At 38.9% G+C, this 18,577-nt stretch overlaps 1 protein-coding gene across 2 annotated transcripts in view; it reads left to right on the top strand.

The window, feature by feature from the left end:
• Positions 1–17,174, top strand: part of fam184ab (family with sequence similarity 184 member Ab) — a 235,020-nt gene extending 217,846 nt beyond the window's left edge. Inside the window, exons 16-19 of one of the 2 annotated variants that reach the window (XM_007255382.4) lie at positions 3,363–3,480; positions 4,320–4,424; positions 8,581–8,789; positions 16,638–17,174. In XM_007255382.4, coding sequence (XP_007255444.3) covers positions 3,363–3,480; positions 4,320–4,424; positions 8,581–8,789; positions 16,638–16,719 — 514 coding nt within the window. In that variant the 3' untranslated portion in view covers positions 16,720–17,174. The remainder of the gene's footprint in view (positions 1–3,362; positions 3,481–4,319; positions 4,425–8,580; positions 8,790–16,637) is intronic. The other variant, XM_007255380.4, reaches the window with a different exon arrangement.
• The last annotated feature ends 1,403 nt before the right edge of the window (positions 17,175–18,577 follow it).

Here is an 18,577-nt window from a genome sequence, read left to right as displayed (position 1 = left end):
AAGAGTCTGAACAGTCTGAACAGTGAACTTTACGTCAGATTCTTTAAAGCTGCGTGAGAAATAACCACAGAGGCAGAAAATAACCATAAATAACCCCAAGATGAAGTTAGAAAAGTAGGAATCAGTATGAATGAGTGTCAATATTGAGATAATTAAACAAATGCATTACTTCACCCTCTGGTCTCAGAGTTGACAACTCTAATGTGCTCAGTGGTAAATCAAATGTAGTTATACATTAGAGGAGAATCAAAATAATAGGGCTTTCACTATCATCGATTCAGTATTCTTCCTAATACATAAAAATAAATTTGAGTCTATACACTGCTTGATTAGTGAACTTAAGCAGTCTTTTCTTAGATTGCTGAAAATGTGCTGTAGTTCACAAGCAGGCACAACTAGCCTACAATGGGAAAGCCCTGCAGTTTAATATACGGTCTTGAACTCTGAAGACTAAAAGATCAGCAGTGTTTCTATATTCTCTCAACAAAGGCATTATCATTAAGCCTGAAATCACGTCCCAGACAGTGAATGCTGATTCACAGCAGATAACATCCTTTCTCCCAAATGTCCTTTCTTCTGAAGGGAGGATGAGTCTATTAGAGTTTGAACACAGTAGCCTTCTTACACCAAATATTCAAAAGTAAAATAATAAAAAAAATCTGGTTTTAAAACAACCCAGAAATGGTAAGAAAACTGAATCTAAAAGTTTTCTGTTTAAAAAGGTTAAATTAAAATATGTAGCATACACTCTGCCAGTCAAAAATAATTGCTTAAGTCTAGCAGCTGAACTTCCTTACTCCTCATTAGCTGCTTGCAATATTTCTTTGTTTCTTCACCCAGAAAGCAATCCTACAGACACATTCAGCAAAGATGAAAAACATCAGTGTACTAAAAAAAAACATTTTTTAAATGTTCATTAAAAAGGAGTGCAATAGGAGCTCCGAGTGGTCTAGCGGTCTAAAGCCCTGCCACTATGATCAGGAGATCGCCGGTTCGAATCCTGTTTATGTAGCTTGCCATTGGCTACCAGAGCTCTGAGAGATCATGATTGGCCTTGCACTTTCTGGGTGGTTAGATGGCACTCTTTCCCACATCACTCCAAAGGGTGATGTTGATCAGCAAAAGGCGTCTGTGAGCTGATGTATCAAATCCGAGATCTAGTAATAGCAGGAGTCCTAATAAGTTGGATGGGTAACTGTCTGGGGAGAAAATGGGATAAAAATTTTAAATAAAACTGTAAACAAAAAAAGGAGTGGAATAGAAAAGGCCAGGAAAGGATGTTTAAAGTAGGACGAGGTGAAAAGTCAGAATACCATGAAAATCAGATTGTGACAAGTTTTTAGAATAATGGATCAAGCAATAAGGGCCTGTGGTATAACTAAATGGTTTCATTAGTTTCATTTTTATTGGCATACAGCATATACACACAAATGAACTGCTTTTACCAAATTACCCTTACACCAAATAATTCCCTACTACCCTATACTTCCTATGCTACCTTATACAACCCTACACTTCCCTATACTATCCTACACTCCACACAAGTGTCCAAAGCAAAGATAATTCTCTTATCAGTTATTATTCATGTGTTGCCAATAAATGGAAACAAAGGGACTATGGACGGTCAGATCATAACACCTTTTAAAAGGTTGCTCTAAAAATGCTGAATCCCGAGAGATCTAAAAATGGTTCCGCTCTGCTTTCCCAGAACTGTCTGGTGTGTTTGCACTACTAGATGATAATCACCTACATCATTCAAAATGTCTTCACATTACTGTTGTAGATAAAAACAAAACTTATTTATCTCTTTTTCTTCTGCCAGAAGGTTTTATAATTGTGCATTACATTTGAATTGAATTGAAGCTCAGTTAATGTGCTAATGAGTACGTATGAGCTGTTCAGTGACTGCCTGTGTGTGTAAATTTCCTCTGAAATTTCAGTCCGAGAGGATTTTACTGTTTTCCCTTTCATCATGTTCTTTTCATGCAGAACACGACTAGCACGCTTGTGCCATTATAACATCCGATTTTTTGCATCCTATTATGTAAATTCACAACCTTTATGAGTGCTAAGTAGAGTCCTGTAGTGACTAAACAGAATGAGGTCTCGAGTGGAGCAGCCTTTAACGGGTAACTTTCACACTGTTTTCTAACTCTGCCATCTCCGGGCTTCCCCAGAGGGCCGGGATTTGCAGCTTGCTAATTAAGTGTAACACAAATCTGCTTTAATGACGGTCCCGTACTTGATGCAATTAATCACTGTGACAATCAAGTTTCCCCAAACCTAGTTCTCCAACCAGCATTAAATTGCAGCCCACTTAAGCCTCATGCATATTTGGTGGCTGTGAGTTTCCTCACACGTTGCTTGATTTGTGGCTTTTGAGTGCGGGTAATCTGAGCAGGCCTGTGGTTTTGTGTTCTGTGGTCACTGTGGGTTGTTGTCGCGTTGTGCTGAGTGTAGAATCAGCGGAGTGATGATTCATTTAGGAGGGCCTGGCTGCAGTCTCGTCGGGTTTCAAGTTTGTTTGTGCAGAGTATCGGTGTGGATCACTTGTTCAGGGTGAAGGTCATGAAGTGTTCAAATACTGCCCAGTTCTGCAGCCTCAGAAAAACTCTAGAAAAATGTAGAGAAAACAGAATGGATGAATAAATAGGTGGGTGGATGGTTGGTTGGGTCTATAGGTAGATGTGTGAATCAATACTCAGTTAATAAATAGGAATAAATGGCATAGTTAAAGTGCATTCAGACTTTATCTGTAACTTAATTTTTTTAGAAAGTGCTGTAGAACGTGGCTGTTGTATAATAATTGAAAAGTTTTGCTCATAGTTTCTTGTAGTAAGGAAAGTTATTAGACCCAGATAATTAGCACTAGACAAATCCTTAAGCCGGTCTTTCATTCGAGGAAAGTCATCAATCATAAAGGTGCATTCATAGAGGAAGCCGTGTACCGCTGATTGCTGTACACCCATTATGCGCACATGAAATATCCAGCTCTAATCCAGCGGCTGAGCAGATATTGATTCACAATGACTCTATTCATGTTGAGAATGAAAGGATTGGTGGAGATGAAGGGCTCATTGAGAGAGACAGGTATTCAGAGGTGCTGCTGATTTTAATTACTAAACGGGCGGTGGGTGATTAAAGTGTAGACAGTGAAGTGGGATGTTACTTTCACATTGATTTGAAACTAATGGCTTTCAAAGCACTCAAAGCCTAGGACTGCCAGCGTTCGCCGGCAAATTGAGTCTGAGTTCCAAAGAAGTCAGATTTCTCATCCACTGCTACCTGGCAAAGCCCAGACAGCTGAATGTGTTTTCCAATGTGAGTGGGGAAAAAAGAGAACTTCTTGATCTGTTTTTTAGGCTGGAGGGCACGGAGGAGAAGTTCAGGAACAGAGAGAGCAGACCGGAAGACCTCCAGGTGATTGCCGAGCTCAAGGACATGGTGGCCGAGAGAGAGGCTCTGGTCAAGAAGCTGGTGGTGAGTAAGCTCATGACGGCTGATTATTATAAAGCTAAGTGCGGAATGGAAGGACTTAGATGACCCAGAAAAAAAAAATCTGTATTAACATTGTAGCCATGGAAACCTAAGTCACTAAGCAACCACACTAACACGGATCATTTGCTCACCTGAGGAAAAAGTAAATGAGCCAGTATAAATGCAATTCTGAAAACACCAGTGAATTGTAAAATTAGAACACTCTAGCAGCTTTGGTGAACTGATTTCTTGGCAGCCAGCTTTGGCAAACTGACTGCTGTAGTAAAACTTAAAATAGTAAAAACCAAACTTGTCCCTGCTACCGTTATAAATATCCAGTAGGGCTTACAAAGCAAGATATATTTGTTTGTAAAAAAAAATAATATAACATTTTCACTTACGTACATGTAGTTATGTGTAGCTACTTTGTTTCTCATGGGTCTGTTTTTTTACTTAAGCACAAGTTCAAAGTCAGTAAGGACACTAATGCAAAAAACTGTAATGGGTCTTTTTGCATTTAGTCATGTCACATTATCTTTTTAAAAGTCTTTAGCAAGCAATAAGCAATACATTTTCATTTTTTAAAACAACTATTTTAGATTAAAATTTTTAACAGATTTTTTAAGGAACTTGGGTTAGGTTAGGGGTAGGTTATTCTTCTGCAATACCAGTCACCAATAAATGGACTGGCCAATATGGAATCTACACTGTAGGACAGTCTGAGTAGTGTGCATTTAGTATTTTGTAGCCGTAGGGCTTGTTTTTAAACTAAATAAGCTTGTGCTTAAATTTACACATGACTGTAATGTCCACAATGACCTGACCTTTCCCTGCTTAAACAGGATGACAAAAAGTTCTACCAGCTAGAGCTCGTGAACAGAGAGACCAACTTCAACAAAGTGTTCAACGCCAGCCCCAATGTCGGCGTCATCAACCCCCTCATCAAGGTAAGAAATAACTACCTGCCTCTCTTTCGGTTTCAGGTTTTAACTGAAGCACTGTTTCACTCATATCTGTTCAGCATTCTTTTGTGTGTGAGACAGATACAACATCGTATTACTGTTTTCAATTCACACTTGAAGACAGTAACTGATGAATCATTAACACATATATCTCCAGTGTGCTGATCTGCTGATGGGTGGAGTAACACTTTTATTTTTGTTCCAGGGAAAGAGATTCCACACTGTTCTAAATGTACTGCACTTGAGTCAAGGATTAGAAACATCTGTTTTTTAGATTGCTGTAGATTAGATTCATATTTTAGTGTTCAATAGAGCAGATTCAATTAATATGGACCTAAAAGGCCCTATTTTAACACTGTTCCCACAGTGTTTATATATACATATAATGCCTGTGTGTCTGTCTGTGTGCATCTTCTGTATTCTGTATATACATGAAATTCCTGTACAGAACTGCACTGTTAGATGCTCACTGTACTAGCCCTAGTGATGCAGTGCAGGTATCCAATTAATGATGTTAACAGTTAACTCTGCTTACATTGGACTTTGGGTCAGGTAACGTAAAAAAAAACGACTGGCGGCATTCTAACAGCTAATTCCCGCTCTCTCCACAGTGTTTTGTAGGAGTATACATGGGTCAGACCTTGTTTAAATGAACACTCGGTTTCACTCACAGAATTTCAATGTAAATCACAGTTTCTATGTGAGATGTTTTGGACGCACATTTCAGGTCCATTTTTAGTGCCCTCATTATAATTGGGCTGAAATCATCTGATATGAATATACAGCTCTGGAAAAAAATAAGAGACCACTTAAAAATGATGAGTTGCTTTGATTTTACCAAATTAAAAACTCTGGAATATAATCAAGAGGAAGATGGATGATCACAAGTCATTAAACCAAGCAGAACAGCTTGAATTTTTGCACCAGGAGTGGCATAAAGTTATCCAAAAGCATTGTGTAAGACTGGTGGAGGAAAACATGCCAAGATGCATGAAAACTGTGATTAAAAAAACATGGATATTCCACCAAAAACTCCTAAAACTTTATTAATATAAACTTGATTTCTTTGCATTATTTGAGGTCTGAAAGCTCTGCATCTTTTTTTGTTATTTCAGCCATTTCTCATTTTCTGCCAAGAAATGCTTCAAATGACAATATTTTTATTTGGAATTTGGGAAAATTGTTGTCCGTAGTTTATAGAATAAAACAACAATGTTCATTTTACTCAAACATTTACCTATAAATAGCAAAATTAGAAAAACTGTTACAGTGATTCAGAAACTGAAGTGGTTTCTTAATTAATTTTCCAGAGCTGTATATGCACTGTGGGAGAATTCATGTGAATGAAAGTGCCCATCTTTATAAAGGCCAAACAATTATTAGAAAGTCACAATCAGTTTATAGACAGGATGAATTTATATGTAATATATGTTATAGTGCCACCAGCAAGGAAATTAACACTGGCTGCTGTGCAGACAATTATCTGAATACTGATTTGTATTTGCTTTAGAAATAGTTTCTAATCCTTGACTGATTGGGCTACATAGAGGACAGATAGTGGATAATGGATCCATGTGCAGTTTTTCATTTTAACCTTTAGATATTCCAGTTACTTTTCCTCTAAAAGCTCAGTGAAAGCAGTTCACAGAGTCTTCACCTTATCAAACACTTGTCCATTCTTACATCAGTCAAAGACAGCACACGTACACACACACACACACACACACACACACTAGCAGAGTCATAGGACTGGACTAGTGGAGATTCAGAGAGCAGCTGTGTGTGTATGAATAATGAGACTCCTGTCTACCCATGACATGCATTAATGAGGAGCCCATCATTAGCTCTCCTGAGTTTTACTGATCAGCACTGTGATTCTCAAAAGCACTACAGCACAAAGATCATCATCATGTTATTTAGAGTGTCAGCTCGAACACGTTCTCTAATGCTTTGGATGATCTTAACATCAACTGAAGTGCTTTTGGGAAAATGAGTTCGGACTAGGGTTGCACGATGTGTCAGAGGCCGATAAATTACTCACCAGTTTCACAGCTGATAATTATAACCGATAACTTGGTGGCGTAGTTTTGGTCCTACACACTTATTTATGAACCTGTCATCATATTGACTTAGATTAAAAGTTTAATTATGGCCTATACACAGTCAAATCAGAATATTATTACCACCACCTTTTTTCTACACTTCCTTTACGTATTATCTTTTGTACAGTGTCCTGAGATCACTGGTGAAGAACTAGAGGCAGAACAGCACAAACTAATAATGTTTAAAAACTCCAGCAGCACTGCTGTGTCTGATTCATACATACCAGCACAACACACACTAACACACTACCACCATGCCAATGTCACTGCAGTGCTGGGAGTGATCCACCTCCCCAAATAGTACTTGCTCTGTGACGGTCCTGTGGGGTCTTAACCATTGAATATCAGGGAAAACAGGAAACAGAAGGACTACAGTCTGTAGGTATAGAACTACAAAGTGCTTCTATATGATAAGAGGAGCTCAAAAAGTGCAGTGAGTGTAGAAACACAATATTTTGGTATGAGTGTTTATGAATTAATCACCTATACATTTTTAGGTTTACACTTACTGCAGTTTACTGATGTAACCGTTTGATATATAAGGGTGTTTTTGGCCATTTTTTATTTTAACAGTACATATACAGTAGGGCTTGAAAGTTTTAAAGCTGCTAAAACTTAAGGTCAAACATAATTATAACAAATTCACAAACTTTCAAGTACCACTGTAAACATCCATATTAAACAGGACCACTGTTGCATATTACAACTTGTTGCCATGCTCTCTAGCTACAGTAGCCATTTGTGCTATCTGGAAAAAAGTGAAAAACTTAACATAATACTAAATATCCACATAGTTCTTTATATAATCAAACTGATGATAAGGAAAGTGTGACACTTTCATTGTACTGATCAGTGCAGGTTTCAGTGCAGTATCCACATATTCCCATTTTCTTTTCATTTAAAAAATGCATATGGTAGGTGAATATGCTATGCTAAATTGTCACCCTATGTATGAATGGATGTGTGTGTATGGTATACTCACTGTGATGGACTGGGGTACTCCTGCCTTGCATATCCAAAGAATCCAGGTAGGCTTCAGACTCACATCGACCCTGACCAAGAAGAATCTGTTAAGAAGATGGATTGATGGATAATAAATACTTCATCACTGCACCCTGAAAGCCATAAGTGGCTATCAAATATCTTCTATTATTCCAGCCATATTAATCAGCAACTAAGACAAGGTTTAAATGCGAATGTAAAAAAAAAACTGTCCCATCGGTTATATTATCAGCATACACCCCATCACTATGGGTTCATTATGAGTTGTTGTTATCGGCCTAGAAATCCCATATCAGTGCATCCCTAGTCCTGGCAGAGGAGGGAGGTGTTTGTCCCATTTCAATGTAGCTGCAGCAACCCCAAACCAACAGGCCTGTGCGCATGAGCAGGTGGTCCACTGCTGCCCCATCTGTGTTCTAAATCCAGTCCTGCTAGCCTGCAGCACTGCACAGTTTTAGTTTCCTGTGTTCCAGCACAACTGATTCAGCTTATGAAGGACTGGAGGGCAAAACAGGAGTTGAATTAGGTGAGCTAGCGCAGGTAAAACTCTAAACTGTGCAGTGCTGTGGCCCTCGAGGACAAGATTTGAGTAACACCGTTCTATAACTTCCAATAGCTGTTTCAGTGTCAGCGTTACATATGTGCGTATGTGTATGTTTGTATGTTTACATGTATGTGTACACGTGTGTGTGTATGTGTGTGTGCGTCTCTGTTTTCTTCCTGTTTAGACATCCAATTCTTCTTCTTTGCTTTCCAAGCCATTCTTTGTCAGCTGCAACCTTTCAGTAGCCTCTTCCTTTTGCCACATCTTTTGTTGACTCATTTTGATTTGATTGGCTGAGAGCGACTGTTGCTTCCACTGCTGAGAGGTGCAAGCTTGACCATCCAACACATGAGCTTAACTTGTGAATGAAAGTAGGAGATCATACCAGAGAGCGTCAGCCCACTCTATTAACCAGAGCAGCTCTCACAACTATATTATATGTATATACATATACATATATATATATTTGTTGTTTTTGTGTCCTTCTGTGTAGCAAAAGCGAAAGAATGACAAATCAGCCAACCGATTCAGCAGCTCGCCCAATCTAAGGGCCAATGTGGAGGCTTCGGGGACAGGGAGCGGCCAGCCCCAGCCCAATCGCCTCGAGCCTATCCCCAACTCCCCCATTCACCAGCTGGAGCTCAACACCAGCAAACCACTGCCCCCACCGACCCCTCCCACCGAGCCCAAGAAATTCATGAGGTGAGCCACACCTCTCCACCACAGACGCACGCCTGTGATCTCTGTCTCTCTCGCTCTCGCTCTCCACATCACAGGCCAGAGGACAAGCACACCAACACTAAACTCGAAGCTCATCTTTCCTTGTTGTAGAGCTGACTTAAGGTTTTTGCCTTTTTTTGTGTTCAATTTTTTTCTACACTCAGACTTTTGCTAGGTGCTTTATAGTATCCCATTTTTTCTACTTGCAACCTCTAAAAACTGGAAAGAAACCAATGTGACACTGATGGCTTTGATGGCTTCGGGATGGTTTTGCCATCCCAGAATCCTCTCTGATCAAAAGCGGGCATGAAATTGTGAATTACAGATTGAAAGCACCGAACGCTCGGCTCTGAAACAAGTCATTAACTTGAATAATGAACGCCTTGTCTGGGCTTGGAGAAATCCCTGATGATCATTGTGCTGCTGTGTTGTCTTTGCCTGTCGTCTTCAGAGACATTGATCGTGTCCTGGGAGAGACTGGAGATAAAGAAAGAACTGGTGCTGCTCTTTCTTTCTCTTTTCTGCCCAGCTCTGGTCCTGGAGATCTTCCACAGTATCTGGAGAGTTTAGATCAAACCGTAGCTTCTTTGTTCGGGACCAGGATGAGCATTTTTAAACATGTGCAGCTAAATATTTCTATTATAAGTATATATGAGTGCTGGTTCTCTGGTCCTGGAGACATGCTGAGATTATCATGAGGGGTGGTAACCAACCTACAGACCAGGGGTCTCATTCCTCATTCCTGGTCCTGGAGAGCTACCACGTCAATCTTACACACCACAACATTCTAGACTTCTAGACATTCTAGGTGTGGTAGAATCTCCAGGAATGACTATGAATGAACACCCCTTTTACAGCCAACCTGCTCAAGTATTAATTAATTTAAGTATTAATTTTGGTAAGCCAGTTCATCCACCATTGGTTTCTTTCCAGAGGTATAAAGGGGATACGTTTTATAGTGCTACAGTACTGTATACATGTATGAGTATCATTACGACTACCGAATCCCATACATGAGCTTTTGAAAATGGCATTGGAATGCAAAAGGGAGCATGTGTCCCCCCTGTCCGAGTGCACGCTGGGAGTTGGTGTCTTTTTTTTGTTTGTTTTTTTTTGTCTCTGTGTTGTGGTTTTGTGTTTTCCGTCTGTGCTGGAAGTTATACAACTCATATGTGATGTAACTGTAATTGAATTGTTCTCTGAAGTACCTGTCACCATTACTCTTTACTGCACTTATTACTGCACTTTGGGTCACATGACCCACGTACACTGACTAAGAGGATGTAAACTGTAATTCAATTCCATTTTTCACCATGCACTGTATTGGTGTGTGTGTGTACGTATGCATATGTACATATGTGTGTGTGGGGGGAGGGTGTGGCTATGTGATTTGCACTGCATTTTGAACTGTTTCTAACTGTTTCTTGTCCATTTTTTTAATAAAACTTTACCTTTGACTGGGTTTTGTGGTGCCAGCATGTTGTGAGCTGCGTGTGTATGTGTGTGTGTATGTGTGTGTTGTGCATGCATGGCTGTGCTTAGCGGATGCCGCTGCTGCACTCGTTCCTGGAAGTGCCTTTGCGTCTGGGGTGCTGCTGTGTGTTTCTGCTTGCATGCTGTGCTGAATGTGAATGAGCTTGCGGTGGAGTGGCGAGACAGGATGTACAGGGCTGCCCTCCATTGCCATGGGACTCGCCCATCTCTCCACCACACACACACACACACATACACACACACTCACTCACAGCCTGTCTGGCTCACCCCGGACCAAAGTGACCTCGAATTCACACAGCAGCAGAACAGCAGCAGGACCATCGTCTCTCCACATACTGTACATATACATGTGTGTGCTTTTCAACAGTGGTTCCCAAGGGCATGTTGATCCCCAGACAGTCCACATTTTGCTGTGTCACAGCTCTCAACAGTTCTTTAGCAGAGGCAAGATCAAAAAAGACAAAATCTGAATAGGAAAAAAGCAAGTTCAACAAGTTCTATTCTTTAAAGGAAAGTGCCAATCACCTTCCCAGCTGGTCACCAATGTGGAGAAACGCTGTTATCTGATTGAATGTAGGTTGTGAACAAAATTCAATGTCAGGACAGTGTTTAATGCCAATGCCAATTAGATGTAGCACAATGGCGAGAATAGTGCATAAATTTTTTTTTGTTGTGGAGATTAGGTTAATATTAAGTAACCAAAATGCAATGTCTTCCAAAAATCCAAGCATCACAACAAGAAAGGACCCATAAAGTTAATGCCCACACAATGTGAAATTCCAGCATTATTAAGGTGAGTGTATGTCATAGGGCCCTATCTGTCACAATGCTCACTGCTCATTTTCAAGTTTACGAATATAAAGCTCTGGAAAAAATTTAGAGAGCACTTCTGAATCAGTTTCTCTGATTTAGCTATTTATAGGTTTATGTTTGAGTAAAATTAACATTGTTGTTTTATTCTATAAACAATGGCCAATATTTCTCCCAAAAATGGAGAAATGGCTGACATAACAAAAATGATGCAGAGCTTTCAGAAAACAAGTTCAGATTCATAACGTTTTAAGAGTTCAGAATTCAATGTTTGGTGGACCTCTCAAAAGTGGACTTCCCTAGATAGTGATGTTTTCACAATGAAGGTGCAATATTAGTGTTACATCACAGGAAGCTCCACGTTAGTGTTACATCACAGGACATATTTAGTATCAATAACACTACAACAGTTTCAGGGTTAAACAAATACAAAAAACAATTTAACGTGCAGTTATTACTGTCAGACTGTACAAAGCTATGAACACTGGGTTAAATCAGCCTATAGTTATTACTATTAAACTGTGAATGCTACAAGCACTGCAAATTCATAAAAGGTTAAAACAGGTGAAAATACCAACTCATATTGAATTACAATGAATCCACATTTATTACAGTCAGACTGTGAAAAACAATGCAACATTGACAGGCTATGAAAAATAACTGAAAAATAAATCATGCTCGCTTTTGATCAGAGAGGATTCTGGGATGGCAAAACCATCCCAAAATATGAATGTCAGAATCCCCAAGTACAAACTGCATTCAGGTTTACGATTTGGAACAAATGACAGATTGTCACAGCCATGACACAGACCTACAAACCCGAATATGCTCCAGTTCCTACTGATTTTAAGCATCACACCTCAGTCCAGCACCTGCCCAGTGGGACATTTTTGTATTGTTCCTGTTTGCTTTGTAATAGTTGAAGCCATCACCTCTTTGTCTGGGTGCAGGACGGAGCTGAGCTGGGGATGAAAAGGCTAATATGCATGCTCAACTGAGCACTAAATTGAGTTTTCTGGAACTGAGGCATCACTGACAGAGAACACTGATTGCAGCAGAGATGTTTGTGAGTAGAATCGAGTCTCTGAGTTGACTGTAAATGATTTCAGAAGCTGGCAGAGTGAGGGTATCCGACTGACTCAGAATGCATTCTTTCAAAGATTTGGGTGAAAAGTTTGTTTATGAAAGTATAGATTTGTTCAAAATTATTGTTTAAACTGTATGGAGTGAAATCTCAAGAGACACATTTAAAATCCTATTTATAGGTGTAAACCATAGACTGTATATAAAGATGGACGCCGTGTCGCTGTTCCCATTCATTCAATGAAAATGAAGCCAAAATCTTCCGCCATTTTGGCGATTCAGAGACCAGAGTCTGCGCAGTAGAGACCAGAGGAGGGAGAAAGGCTGTGGAGAGACCGCCTACTCATTTAAATAACCCCGCCCCTGAGGGCTGCCTCGCGGTCACAGACTGCAGAGCGGGGCGGAGCGGACGGTCTGTTATTGGTCCCGCCCATAAGCAGCCCTTTTACCATAACCACACCTTTTTTGAATAGAGCCGAATAAAGTTTTAAAAACCGAATTCTGTGGGGATATAACAATTTGACAATATAAGCAGAGGTTACACTAGCTGTTGCATTTAAATAATGGAGGTAGAATTACAGTATATTAGAAAAAAATGTGATTGAAAGTTGTCTGTTTTGCCATTGAAACCTATGGGGATGGGTGGAGTTACACAGCTTTCTGCAGCCGAACAGCAGGGGGCGCCCGACCAGTGGTGGCTTCACTTTTAAGAGACGATGCTCTGTCCAGCTATATACAGTCTATGGTGTAAACATATATATTGTTTCTCAGCATGGTGCTTTCATCTTTGATGTCTTCCTAAGTTGGTGGCAAAGGGGTTAAAATCTCAACCAGTTCCATACATTATATTAAAAGTAGCAGAATATCTGTTCCATAATTATTTGATGGATTCAGATGTGTCAAAAACTTCCATGGAAAAAAAAGCATAAAAGCTTTCAGATATAGAGGCAGTTTAAATCTCCAAATTCAAAACTACAGATTCATACTGGATAAAAATCTCTCCACAATTAATACTAACAGTCTGTAAAAGCTACAAACACTGCAAATTCATACTGCATTACAATCACTCCGCAGTTAATACTGCCAGTCTGTAAACACTACAAACACTCCAGATTCATACTGGATTACAATCAATCTACAATGAATACTGCAGATTCATACCGGATTACAATCACTCCACAGTTAATACTACCAGTCTGTTAAAACTACAAACACTGCAGATTCATACTGGATTAAAATCACTCCGCAATTAATACTGCAAATTTATACTACATTACACTCATTTCGCAGTTAATACTGCCAGTCTGTAAAAACTACAAACACTGCAGATTCATACTGCATTACAATCACTCCACAATCAATACTACCAGTCTGTAATAGCTACAAACACTGCAAATTCATACTGGATTATAGTCACTCTACAATTAATACTGTCAGTCTGTAAAAGCTACAAACACTGCAGATTCATACTGGATTAAAATCACTCCGCAATTAATACTGCAAATTTATACTACATTACACTCATTTCGCAGTTAATACTGCCAGTCTGTAAAAACTACAAACACTGCAGATTCATACTGCATTACAATCACTCCACAATCAATACTACCAGTCTGTAATAGCTACAAACACTGCAAATTCATACTGGATTATAGTCACTCTACAATTAATACTGTCAGTCTGTAAAAGCTACAAACACTGCAGATTCATACTGGATTAAAATCACTCCGCAATTAATACTGCAAATTTATACTACATTACACTCATTTCGCAGTTAATACTGCCAGTCTGTAAAAACAAACACTGCAGATTCATACTGGATTGCAATCACTCTACAATTAATACTGCAGATTCATACTGAATTACAATCACTCCACAGTTAATACTACCAGTCTATAATAACTACATACACTGCAGATTCATACTGGATTACATCCACAGTTAAAACTGTCAAAAAAAAGCAGTCAGCACATCATGTCGAAACATTGTAGTAAATATGATACTTCTCCAAATTTAATCTGTAAAACTGTAAGTGTACAGGCTGACTCCTGTGCTAAACGAACCAGGCTGAGATGCTGTCAGCCCTCGCACAGTAAACTGCTAAAATCTGCAGAGTGGAGTGATGTTCATGATGCTGCACGAAGGCCCAGAAACTCAATTTTCCTTTTTTTAGTGATTCACTACAAATTGCAGGAATCTTATTGTCTTTCAGACAGTTTGAATATGCAGCTGAATCATCCGTTTCTGACGTGTTGCTCTGATTATATTGTAATCTGTAGTCCTTTTTCGTATTATGAGCTATTTTAGCTCCTCCATTATCTGCAGTGTGCACCTTCTATTAGCTAGTTAGAGGTAAAGAGCCGTCTCTCTCCTTCCTCGCTGCTTTTCACTCACTGTTCCTCTGGCTCTCCAGACACTTGGATATGAAGCCTTTCTCATATAGGAGGCATCTCCTGCCCATGTGTGGCCTGCAGCATCTGCAGAGCTGAATCACTGGGAGAGATTCACACATCCGTCAGACAGTCAGAGAAGACTCCAGCAAACAATCAGCCACAACTCTCCAAAACAAGAAACACTGCAAACTTTTTACTTTCCAAAAAAATAAAAGAAATAATAATCTACACCTGCAGTGATAAAGTGTAAGCTATGTCTGGTGCTCTAGATTTCTTTTTTGTTTGTACACTCTCAAAATAGAGGTGACAAGTATAAAATTACTTCTAATAGACTTCTGAGAATATCTCCTCTGAGATCTGAGCCATTTCTTATTACTGGAAAAAATAAATACTATGTTATTTTTACATTTCCTCATTGAACTTGATTCTTAACAAGTTCCAAAGCTGACACATTTGGTTAGCTCAGATCTAGATCAGCAGAGTATAGCGTTCAGAGTTCTATTGTTATCAACACAGTTGAGCAACCAAACATATCGGAACATTATGTTCGAAACATTTTTGTTAAATGTTGTGATTAAAAACATCTTTTATCTTCTACCATAAAGAAAAGTCCATGTCTTTGCTTTGCTTGTGCAGTTTACTAGTATGTTATTTGCTAGTATAGTGGTCAGGGGTTCGAAAACTGTGAAAAGAGAGAAGGAAAGAAGGAGGAAGTTGTGGAAGAGGTGGGTGCGAAGTTGTTCAACATGCAGGTAGAGTGGAAGTGAGGGTTTATATAGGGTGGAGAATGGGGAGGGGAAGAAGGGCATGGATCAATCTCCCAAAATGAAGTTATATTCATAACTCCTCAATGATGAACACAAAAACTGTCATCCCTATTGTGGTGATTTTTATTATTATTTTTTATTATTATGGTGTGTTCAGACTAGTCAGTTTGGATCAGTTAAAACAAATAAAAGCAAGTATAGATCGGACTGCTCTCCTAGTTCAGTCTACACAGATCAAATGCAGAATAAACTGTACCATGTTCCCCATATCACTGGCCTGATGCACCCACCCTCATGCTTAACAGTTGGAGAAGTGTTCTGTTTATTCCGTTATGCACCATGTTTTTTTCTCCAAATATTTCAGGCAAAAAATTTTACATGTTGTAACCAAATATTCAGAGACAAAAAATTTGTTTCCAAAATCTATTCTAACGATTCATTTGACAGTAGAACTCAAACATAGAAGCCTATAGAAGATCCCCTTCTCTAAGGAACTCTTTGTTAGACAGCTCTTTATAGATCTATTCTCTGTATGTGAGACGTACGGTTGTAAAGGTTCAGACAGCCTCCGCATAATGTAAAGGTCCAATACCACATTCTCGCCAAGAAGCGTTTATGAGCCTTCTTGTTTCAGCAGAGAAGTAATTATATTTCCGTAAATGTGAACCCAAGGCTAAACAATTCAGTGCTGAAACAGACGGCGGAACTCAGCAGACAGACAGAGGGTGTAGCGAATGCTCACGCACCGCGTTTTTCACCTTGAAGAAAAATTGAGTTTTCTTTTATGAGCTACATAAAGGGATTACATAAGAGGAACCCAGGAGAGGCCAACACAGTCCAGGTCTTAAATCCATACACACAAGGTCAGACTATTCCATTTTCCTCCTAATTCAATCAGACTACAGTTATTGTGCCAGTAGAAAGTTTTATCCTTTTTAAAGCAAGAGGCTCTCAGAGAAACAGATTCAGGAGCGTATTCAGTTCACAACACTGTGGGCTAATCTGAGTTTCTTTAACTGAAAATTTGTTTGCCACAGGCTCCTGCTGAGAGGCAGCGGAGTGAGACGGACTTGAAAACACTGCATGTTTATCAGAACGGTGGACGAGGCAGAGAAATATGACAAATACTTTCAGTATTGTTTGTCACAGTGATGGATGAACACATGAAGTGTACAAAAGCTGAAAAAAGGCCTGAAAAAAGTAAACTACAGTTTGCAGTATAACCACTGCACTCCTCCTGTTTTTCTTTCTCTCTCTTTCTCTCTTTGTCTCACTCTTTACAGCCCTCCTGAGACAGAAGAGTCACCTGTAACCTCCCCAGATCCTCAACGACAGGAGTGGTTCGCCCAGTACTTCACCTTCTGACTTTTAGCAACTCAAGAGCATGTCAGCCAAACCAAAAAAAAAAAATCTAAAGGAAAAAAAACAGACAAAAAAGAAATCCATTTTTCCATCATTCCATTTGTTTTATTTTTTTCTCCACTGTGAATGGGTCTCTTGTTATTTTGTACAGTGCTACTAGGTATGTTTGACGTTGCATTTCATGCCGTTTCTACAGAGTGGTGCATTTGCTGCTATTTATTCTTTGTTAAATACAGTATAGAGTAAACGTCTTCTCTATGTCTCTTATTTTAGAATGGCACCGTAATGAGAGTTTGTTACAGCTGCATAACCCCTTTTGGTAGACTTAAACTGTTTGTATGGTTGTCAACAACAAAGATACAATGATGTCTCACCAATTTTAAAATAAAAATGCATATTTTATATTTATATTATACTGTATGTATGCTCAAAGAATAAATAATTATGGTGACATTTAATTCAGAGTGTGGCCTGTTGATTGTGTGGGTGAACCCTGTAGAGGAATGAGCGGTAGGATTCATTTTCTTCTATTTCTGGTTAACTAGCTTCTGTTCCGCTCAGAGAGAAGAAGGAAGCACGGATTTAGATGAGGTGGAAGAAAAGAAAGGGAAAATGAAATGGCAACCTTTAGCAGCTGAGGGAAGGTGGGAGGTGGGGGTTGTTTTTAGAACTATGTATTGTTAGAGTTCCAGCCTCTGCACACATCCCTTCTACGGTATGGCAAAACACCCAAACACGTTTTTGAGTAAAAGGTCAATTGAAACTCAGTGAATTTATGCAGTTCAGCAGGAAACTTTCATCACCTGAGTTTTAATCTGAATTACGATTCACATGCTTTCCTGACAGTCTGTGAACTTTTTGCAGAGTGGTTATCTGAGCGATAAGCTCTGTGATGCATCCTCACTCAACACTGAAAGATAAGCAGATCAGATTGCCAGTGCATTGAAGATACTCTATGTTTTTTCTCGAGTCTGTTCAAAGGCGTAACCACTAGGAGTGCAGGTAGGGTAAAGGAACTGAGGCCTGAAGTCTATTGGTGGCTAAAATATCTTAATTATACTTAATGAACCAGCTCAACTTGATTTAGATAAACCAGTAGAGAGTAAAAAAGCAGAGCTGTGTTCCAAACTGTGCTACGTTTTCACTATCCCCTGATACTGATAATCCAGATCTGTATTTACTGTACATTCAGACCCATAATATAGTAGATGCACCATGAATAAGTGCCTTCAGCAGTAGTGGAACCATGCAATGCATGAATTATCATTTTATACATTATACATTTCATTTGAAGACATTAAAGCTATACAGGAACACATGCAGAATTATTCTATTAACAAAAAGTGTTGAAAAACAGAATATGTTTTATACTTTAGTTCTTAGTTTTTTTTTAGTGTCTTGAAGGAGTTCCTGGAGGTGCTGAACAATAGTTGCTGCTTTTTCTTTACACTGTGAAGCTTAAGCTCATCCAAAATTACCATCTCAGTTGGGTTTAGACCAGGGGATCGTAAAGGCCAAACACTTTTTTTTATACACTATGTAATTCTATTCCTGTAATTATGTCCCATTTAAACACTAAATGAGAAAATATGTCCAATCTTTTGAATTAAATTTTAATCAAATCAATTGAATTAAATTTATTTACTATAAAAAATATGAATAAATATTTTTTTAAATGAATTGTTCAGTTTTTATTTGTATTTATTTATGTATTTATATATTTTCTAAAATTACCTCATGGTTGTGGAGCTTGAGGTTGTAAATTGTAAATATTTTATTATACTGACTCCTCTTGTGCTGAGTGTAAAGTATAAAACGTGTTGTAAGGAAGTTAAATCTTTACAGTACGGCAGATCTCGCG

This window comes from Astyanax mexicanus, chromosome 1, assembly GCF_023375975.1.
Source record: "Astyanax mexicanus isolate ESR-SI-001 chromosome 1, AstMex3_surface, whole genome shotgun sequence".
Lineage (NCBI taxonomy): Eukaryota > Metazoa > Chordata > Actinopteri > Characiformes > Acestrorhamphidae > Astyanax > Astyanax mexicanus.
Note: the sequence above shows the minus strand (reverse complement) of the source record. Positions and strands in the feature narration are given on the sequence as shown.